Here is a 9,681-nt window from a genome sequence, read left to right on the forward strand (position 1 = left end):
TAATAGGTATACAGTAATAAAGTTTGAAGACTGCTTTCCCAGACTATTGTAACTGCCTCAATTCATCTGCTAGTCTTCCTTCATTCTAGTCTACAGGTAAGCACCGTTTTAATCCACCTAAAGCTTGACTTTGCACCTATACTCCCTGCCCCTCTCACCCACCCCACACAGTTCCACTTCCTGAAAAAACCTCCCTGGCAGTCTGAATCAACACACAACTTTCTCATGCTGATAAGAAAGCTCTAAGGCCTCGATCTGGCCCCAACCTACTTTCCTCCCCTGCATACAGTCCCTGCTGGAGTCAATTTTCTACACCATACCCCACTACTTTCCTAAGGTTTCATCTGTCCCATTTCTGTCCTCTCAGTTTAAAGTTACCTACTATAAATAATATCCGTGGAACATTTCCCATTCTTATTAAGAATTGGTCCCTTTCCCCCCTTTGAATTAATTCTCTGTAGTCTTCAGAGTTCTTGCTTTTAGTTCCCCAGAAATTGCAGTATTCAGGTTTTTTTTCATATTCTTCTACCTGCCTTCAACCTCTCCCCAACATATTCCCTAAAGATAAAGATTGTCTTTCTAATCTTTTTATTACTTATAAGTGCCTAAAGCTTCTTGTGAAGAAGGTGCATTCATTACTATTTGTTAATGAAAAGATAGTCCACAGGGATACTTGAGGAGTCAAGGGTTTCTGCAAAGTGCTTTATCCTAAGATAAAGTACATTAGCATATTAATGCCTCTGTACTTCACCAAAGAGAACTTATTAATTTGTAGACTAATTTTCACCAAACTTGATCAAAACACCTTTTATTCCCCACATACCTCTAATAATCCTATATAAAACAGAAAAAAGTTGGCAGTCTGCCTTTCAGTGTTTCCCTTGATACTGCTTAAGCAACAATAAACCTGCAAATATTCTTTTGTTTTCCCAATGCTTACACTTTAGAAAATAAAAGATGAGATATATCATTTAGATCCTTTTAAAGATTTAAAGCTCTTTATAATAGTTACCTTAAGACTTAGGCTTTTAAAATAACATTTTAACAATAAAACTACAAATGAACAGGAAGGAAAGACAAGCTCTTCTGTCAAGGAGAGTTGTAGCTCGTAAATCTAGTAAGTGATTCCGGCAAGAATCAAAAATGCATTCTGACACTACTAGGTAAAAAGTTGGGGAATGCGATATTTCTCTATCACCAAATTATTCCCCTTACTAATTACAAAAGGAGAAATAGAATCTTTACAGTGGAGCAAATCTTGACAGACATCATCACCCTGACACTACCACCAGGTACCCCCTGACAAAACTAAGAAATCAAATCATGAGGGAACTCATAAAACCAAACACTGTTTTGGGGTTTGTTGGTTTGTTTTTTGAGACAGTCTTATTTTGTCATATTCAGTAGAGTACTGTGCCTCAAACTCGGGCTCAAGTGATTTTCTTGCCTCAGCCTCCCAAGTAGCTGGGACTACAGCTTCCCACCACAACGCTCGGCTATTTTTAGAGACAGGGTCTAGGTCTCACTCAGGCTGGTCTCTAACTCCTGAGCTCAAGCAATCCACCTGCCTCAGCCTCCCAGTGTGCTGGGATTACAGGCGTGAGCCACCACGTCAGGCCCCCAACTCTTCAAGTATGTTAGTATCTTGCTTGAATGGTAAAGGCTGAGAAACTGCTCCAAGCTAGAGACATGACAAGTCATTACAATGCATGAACCTAAATCTGCAAAAGACAGCTGCTGTAAAGAATAAAACTGTAATATGAGATTTCATATTACGTAACAGAATATCAATGTTAAATTTTCTAATTTTATTACTATGATTATGCAAGAGAATGCTCATTTTCAGGAAATAGAGGCTAAAGATCACAATTGATACAATTTATTCTCAAAAGGTGCAACAAAAAAGATTAATAATGTATACATTATTTTGTGTCTGAGTGTAATTGTATAGAGAAATACAGAGCACACTGGCAAAATGTTAACAATGGTCGAGTGCTGGTGAAGAGTTCTGGAAATTCACTGTAATACCTATGGCAACTTTTGTGTAGGTCTGAAAGTTTTTGAAATAATAAGCTTAACTAAAAATAATTTCATTATTTGACTCCAAATTAGATTATAGCTTTATAATCTATGGCCAGAAACATCAAGCTTCATCTCAATAAATATGTAACAAAGGCCTAAAGTGTGCTGGGCACTCTGCTATGAGTCGAGATTAAACATGTTACAGACAGGTGGAGCCTGTGGCTCAAAGGAGTAAGGCAATGGCCCCAAAAATTGCAAAAATAAATAAATAAAATGGTTACAGGAAAAATAGAAAAGTAGTATTTAAAAAAAAATGTTACAGACCTTGAATTTTACAGTATAAAGAAAGCCTCAGCCAACCATGGCCAGCAAGCCACATTAGCCCACTTTCTGTTTTTGTAAATAAAGTTTTATTGAAAGACATCTATGTTCAATTTGTACTTTGTACAAAGCCCAGTCCCCCCACACAAAACTATACTGAATTATCTTCCAGAATTACTGTATGATACATATGCTCAAATGCAACCAAGTTCATTACCAGTTAAGCCAAAAAGCTAATTTGGTCCTAAGCTTAGAGAGATAAGGAGCTAAAATGACTTGACTTAACCTTCTGACTGCGAACACCTATAAGCGTTCAAACATGTTTGGTGCAAATGCTGCCTGTAGGCATTGTTCATTCTACAAACCAAGAACTTGGACATACAGTATTGTTATGTTAACTGACTTGAGTCTCTAAGCATCCTACCCTTCATTCTCACTATTTTTCACACTTGTGCCTGAAATAATTTTGTACAAATAGTGGTGGATTCCTGTGGGAGTGTATATAAACATGGAGTATGATAAATTTGAAGAGTCATCAATTTCAGAAGACTCAATTACTGTTGGAAAATTTGGATATAGATGTAGCTCTAAAAATACTTCTCACAAAAAACTGTGAAGTACCTCAGAATCTGATTTAGAAAACAAAAGTGGAGAACCTATTTCAAATTTAAAAAAAGTCAATCCTCACTAACTTCAGTAAAAAGAAGAAAATCTGAATCCAAAAATATACGATTTGATGTTTTGAGTTATACCATATACAAAAAAGCATTATTAAATTATTATGGCAAGCTTTATTATTTCATATTCAGTTTTTTGTTTGCACATTATGTTTTATAAATTTAAATATAAAATATTGAATCTGAAACCAACTTGGGTGGATTATTTTGATTAGTAAGAAACCAAAGAATGTCCAATAGGGCACAGTGTATTCTGAAAAGTTATAATACGATTGCTATCTCCCTCAACTGGGACATTTTAGTTTTGAGTGCTCTGCAGTCAAAAAGTTAAAAGTGAGGAGAGTTAAAGAATGGACTTGAGGAGGGAGAAAGCAGGGCAGTTCCAAATCCTCTTATAGAAATTATAGGGAATACAGGACTTTGAACCTCCTTAGCCAAAATCCCACCGGTGTGCCACCTAGCCTTCTGCTAAAAACATTAAGTTTATTTTCAAGCCAAGTTAAAAGCAAAACAAAAGCCTCATTCAAGTTTAGAGACATACCATAATACCAGGTAATTCTTGCCATCAAGAGAGAAAATTCCTTTATTCCAAACTATAAGAAAAGAGATATAATGCAAAGGTAGGAGCAAGCTAACAATAGTCTAATGAACACATATAAACTCTTTTTTTTTTTTTTTTTGAGACAGCATCTCACTCTGCTGTCTGGGCTAGTAGAGTGCTCACTGCAACCTCCAACTCCTGGGCTCAACCAATCCTCCCTCCTTAACCTCTAGAGAACCTGGAACCATAAACATGAGCCACCACGCCCAGCTAATTTTTTAATTTTTTTCTATTTTTTGTAGACACCAGGGTCTCATTTTGTTGCTCAGGCTAACGTTGAACTTCTAGGCTTAAGTGATGCTCCCACCTCAGTCTCCCAAAGAGTTGGGATTACAGGTGTGAGCCACTATACACAGCCTAATTCTTGGTTTTGATCAGAGGAAGAACTGAAGCAAAAGGAATAGAAATGCTAAACTAGTGGTCAAACAAATGTGGCAAACTTCTGAACTTTATCTACTGATTATGCATTTAGACATTCAGGGTTTAGTTTGGTTAGGAAGTTACAAGTCCATGCATAACTACAAAGGGTTTTTTCCCTCTTCCTGTCTTTTTTTATTTCTAGGTGAGAATTGTAAGCCAAGGTGTCATTAACTGATGCTGCACACGCGCCTACCACTAAAACCATTTTTAAAGCACTCTTTTCAAGGATATCAATTATATGATCTCTAAATAAAGATTTCTCTTGTCCAGTCTTGTCAAAACAGGCTACCAAAACTCATGACCCACTTTCCAAAACCCTATTTAACAACACTCCTAAATATCACCATGTTCCAGGGCACCTTCCCAAGGTTTTCTGAATGATTCCCTGGCTGCTACTGGACACAGTCCCTCTTCTTTACTTCCCACCAGTGGCAAGGGCTCTAAGCGTATCAGAACTGGTTTTCCAAAGCAGCTGGAGGACCTAGAGACTGAGTACAGGGGGTTACCCTCCGCTAGGTCCACATGCCTGGTTTCTTCACGCTCCTTCAACACTGTGAAAACCAGAGTAATGCAAAAGGATGCCAAAACCTCAACAAATATGAAAAAATCTGTGGTACAGCACATTGCATAATATAGCTTTTCAAAGCTCTTCAACATCATGCTTAGGTACAGATAAAAGTGAACAAAGACTTAAATAAGCTATATTTTACTCAAGCTTCATCCTCTCTCTCTCTCTTCAGGTTAAATTAAATCACATTCAACATCCTAAATTAATTTTTGACGGTATTTTAAGCATGAATCCAAACAAAATGCCTATAGTTCTTGCTGAGGACTAGGCTCAGTGGCTCCTATCTGTAATCCTAGCACTCTAGGAGGTGAGAAACTCAGGAGTTCAGAGACCAACCTGAGCAAGACCCAGACCCTGTCTCTACTAAAAAAAGCAAAATTAGCCAGGTGTTGTAGCAGCTACTCAGGAGGCTGATGCAGGAGGATAGCTTGAGCCCAGAAGTTTGAGGTTGCTGAGGGATAGGCTGATGCCATAGCACTCTTGCCAGGGCAACAGAAAGAGACATTGTTCAAAAAAAAAAAAACAAAAACAAGATTCAGGCTGATGAATGTTTTAAATTGGACAATTTAAGAAAAGACAATGTTTGAAATATAATTTTAGAATCAGAAGACCTAGCTTAAAATTTTGTCTGAACTTAGTAGTTTTGTTCCTTGAGAAAATAATTTAGTTCTTTTGGGGATCAGGTGACATTTATTACAATTACAATATCACAGCCTTGGCTCAGCACCTGTGGCTCAAGTGGCTAAGGCACCAGCCACATACATCTAAGGTGGCGGGTTCGAATCCAACCCAGGCCCACCAAAAAAAACAATGACAGCTGCAACCAAAAAATAGCCAGGCGTTGTGGCAGTCGCCTGTGGTCCCAGCTACTTGGGAGGCTGAGGCAAGAGACTCGCTTGAGCCCAGGAGTTGGAGGTTGCTGTGAGCAGTGACGCCACAGCACTCTACCCAGGGGGATAGCTTGAGGCTCTGTCTCAAAAAAAAAAGAATACCACAGCCTACACATCAACAGCACAGGACTATTGTGACAAATAATCTGTGTATGAAAGCTACCACAAACTAGTAAGTGCTACGTAACCATTCTTTTAAAAAATCTTCAACATATTACTTTGATACAAGTTTATATGAAATTATTTTTACAAGCATTAGCTCATCAAATTTTACTTCATCTTAAGTCCTAGTTCACCCATTTTAGAAATCTAGCATCATGGATTTATGTAAATCAAAACTGCATCTTTGGAAAACAATGAAAATTTGAAATAAGTTTCCCATTATTCAAGGAACAAAATTAGATGTAAAAATTAAAAGGAATTACCCAACTCTGAAATCTGCTGAGATAACCCGTATTCAAATAGACTCACTGGTTTGCTTTCATTTTGAAATTCAAAGTATATTTTGGTATTGAAAGTACTACTTTTAAACTTTAAAAAATATCATTTTTATTGCCTTATTTTCCTAAACTTTTATTTTTTTTACAGACAAAGTCTTACTTTGTTGCCCTCCATAGAGTGCCATGGCGTCACAGCTCACAGCAACCTCCCAGCTCTTGGGCTCAGGCAATTCTCCTACCTCAGCCTCCTAAGTAGCTGGGACTACAGGCGCCCGCCACAACACCTGGCTATTTTTTTGTTGCAGTTCAGCCAAGGCCGGGTTTGAACCCGCCACCATCGATATATGGGGCCGGTGCCCTACTTACTGAGCCACAGGTGCCGCCTCTTTTATTTACTTTCCTTTGTAACCTTTTACAAAGGTTACATATATTTTGCTATATACGTGTAATATACCCATTTTCCCCTATTAGGATTTTTTTTTTTCAAGTTAAGTTAGTTTCTAATCAATCCCTTCCCCCCACTCTATGGCCTTTGTACAGAAACTCTGGGGGCTTAAAACAAATCAAATCAAAAAACCTCAGACTTATCAAGTTCTGGCAATGCCCCTCTTAGAAGATCTAGACCCTACCTTGACCCTCCCCTTGTCTCCACAGCTGCAGATCACCTACACAACAGAACCGACTCTTTCTTCTGCAGAAATCTAGGTTCTGCATTTAGAAAATACAATCATGATTCCAGAGCTTGACCAGAAAAGAATTTCTTCCCATTCCAAGGGCCAACTGAGACTTACCAGAGTAGTTGTAAATGAGGCCTGTCACTTTAGGTCTCATTTACAACTACTCTAGAGACTGGCCTCCATACATTGCTGAACACAGAATCTCGTGCTCATAAGAAACAGTCTAGAAAGAGCAGCCCAAGCTCCATTCTCTCTGTAAGCTCTGGTCCTCCTCCTCCACCTCTCTACCAACCCACCATCATGCTCTCTCCATAGGCACTATAGCCAGATTTCTTCCTCATTCTTGCCCCCTTCACAAGAGATGGCAAGTGGTGCTTCAACTGGCCATATGTAATCCTGCTTTCCTGAATATCATGGGTAAATGTACTTACTACCTGTAACATCTTTAGCAACTAAGAAAAATAAGCAATTACTCTCTAACAAAGTCTTCAACCAAAATTTTTTCAATTCTCTAACATTCAACATCAGTATTTCACTCTAAGTGCTTCACAGGCATTGATTCCCATAGCCCTCAACAATTCTACAGAGTAGGTATTACTTATTATGCCTATTTACAAACAGCAGAACTTAGGCACAGAGAGGCTATGTGGGTTGCCCTAGTCTGCCTAAAGTGACACTCCAAGACTAGAAGTCAGGCTCTAATCTGTGTGTTGTTTTCTTTAATCCCTCTATCACTCTTAACAGTCTGTGTTGTTAATTATGGCACTATATTGCCTCTTCTACTAAATAACACTCAGATTAAAATGGCTTGTAAACCACTAGAGGGCATGGGTTGTGCTCACCTTTCCACTGCTGTGTCCCTGTACTGGGCAGTCTTAAAGCCTTCCCCTCTAGACTGTGCTCCTTGAGGGTCAGTGAAGAAACCTGACACAGCAGCAGCACATTCTTCAGGAGTGTGTGACACTTAACTCAAAACTCAATACTCAGTTCTTGCTCTGGATAGTCATAAATACTTGCTAAATAAATGTCCTATTCACAATGTCTTAAACAGAAGGAAGCTCTTGTCTTGAGAAAAACAATCAGAGCTCTCTCTCTAATCCTAACATTGAAAGAACTGTAATCAGGTGGCACCTGTGGCTCAAGGAGTAGGGCACGGGCCCCATATACCAGAAGTGAAGGGTTTAAACCCTGCCCCTGCCAAAAACTGCAACCAAAAAAAAAAAAAAAAAATCTGAAATCAATAGCTTTCCTAATATTTTAAACTTACTATTAGGCAAATAACTGGCCTAAGGTAAAATGAGACATAAAAGCTGTCCTTCCCTATATTGGCATTGCTCCCTTTATCTTTAAGAGAGATTTTATAACCCTTCCCCACAAAAAGACTTACAAGTAAGTTTGTATATAATTCATTTACTTTAAAAATAATTACTCCTTTTAGATAATGCTTCTAAATAGTAAACCCCTCCTACTTTACTCAGAACAACCTGGAATCTAAAAATTAAGTTTAATTTGGGCAAGGGAACATTAGACAGTGCTAATAATTAACTACTACACAGTACTGAAAAGAGCAACTTCAAACTGTAGCCACCTCTGAATGACTTGCACAGGTATTAAAGACTAAGTCTCTGCTTCTGGCTGCAATTCTGACACGGTTATTCCCTCAACTCAGAACAATTTCTTGGTCCCCTTAGGTATCTCGTAATCTACACTCAGTATATTCTGCACATTGTTTAATTAAAATGCATTTTAAAACCTAGAAATTTTTTGATTGGTTACTATTTTTGGAACAACACAAATTATTTCAAGTTAATCGCAATTTGTGACTTCTTTCAATACAAATTTGCTTAACTCTTTCACTTTTCTGCCACTGACCCAAATTATTTGTTTTCTGATGCTTAGAAAAAGCATATTAAAAATAAAAATTCCTTTCTAATATCAATCCCTTTCTATCACCATCTAGTAACGTCAGAAAGTTTGTCTTTTCTAAAATAAATCAACTCTTTAAAAACCTTCGATATTTCAAAGGAAACGTGCAATTTTAATATTTAGGAGGGCTGAATGATTTTTGAACATTTGCTTTTAGTAAGAACTATGTTCTCTAAACCTAGTGATTCCTGCCAAGGCCACACCTTCTAACCTTCCTGTAATCCACGAACCACATCGGAGCAATCTAAAAACGGCTAAGAACCAAAGTAAAATACAGGTATGTAAACTCCATACGATCAAAAACCGGGTCAGCCAACCACGGTAGCAGACCCGGGACGAGATCCCCCGCTGCGGCCGCAGCAGACTTGAGAACAACTCTAAGGAAACACACCTCCCTGCTCAGAGCCGCTTCCTTCCTCGGAAGTGATGGGGGGCAGGAGGCGGAAGGCACTCACAGGGAAAAGGCACACCCCAAATTCCCATATCAGCTTTCTGTCCCACCGTTATCTCCTTCCAAAACAGACGTCCCAGCAACTCCCGAGCCCGCAGGCGATTTGGGGGCGCCGGGAGGGGCAAGCGTGCGGTGGAACCCGAACTCGGGCGTTACGCGGGCGTCTCACTCCCCCCGCCGAACCGGGTACGCCGTTTCCTCGCGGAAGCGCGATCCCCACACCCGCGACCGCCACCCCGGCCCGCGCGGGCCTTCCTCGCCCACCCGTCCCTCCGCAGGCCCGGCCCAGGCCGCCGCCCGCCCTGCCCGGCCGCTCCCCCCGGCCGCCCGGCCCCGACGACGCCGCCTCACTCACATCCGTCCGCGTCCTCCTGCAGGTCCTCCTGGAGCAGCGAGAGGTCTGCGCCGAGGGGAGAGAAAAAGGCCCGGTCAGTGCTCCCGGGCCCGGAGCGACGCGCCCGCCACCCGCCCTCCCGGCCCCGCGGCGCCCCCCCGCGTCGGGACCCCCCGCCGGCCTAGGTCAGATCGCCACTCCGGGCGGCGGCAGAGGGCGGGCGGGCGCGGGGAGCCGCCGCCGCCCGCAGAACCGGGGGCCACGTACCCGCCATCTTGTGGTCGCCCCCTCCTCCGCGGCCTCCCGGGGATCCGGGGCTACATGGAGCGGCGCGAGCCGGGGAGCCGGTGGACG

The 9,681-nt window shown here is 41.0% G+C and overlaps 1 protein-coding gene across 1 annotated transcript in view; it reads right to left on the bottom strand.

Moving 5' to 3' along the window:
- The window catches only part of PPP4R1 (protein phosphatase 4 regulatory subunit 1), a 75,144-nt gene extending 65,469 nt beyond the window's left edge, over positions 1 to 9,675 (bottom strand). The window contains exons 1-2 of the mRNA XM_023507607.1: positions 9,595 to 9,675; positions 9,349 to 9,393 (exon numbers count right to left, since the gene is read on the bottom strand). Coding sequence (XP_023363375.1) covers positions 9,349 to 9,393; positions 9,595 to 9,601 — 52 coding nt within the window. The 5' untranslated portion in view covers positions 9,602 to 9,675. The remainder of the gene's footprint in view (positions 1 to 9,348; positions 9,394 to 9,594) is intronic.
- Positions 9,676 to 9,681: the final 6 nt, after the last annotated feature.

This window comes from Otolemur garnettii, unplaced genomic scaffold (assembly GCF_000181295.1).
Source record: "Otolemur garnettii isolate 467f Iridium unplaced genomic scaffold, OtoGar3 scaffold00193, whole genome shotgun sequence".
In the NCBI taxonomy this organism is placed as follows: Eukaryota; Metazoa; Chordata; class Mammalia; order Primates; family Galagidae; genus Otolemur; species Otolemur garnettii.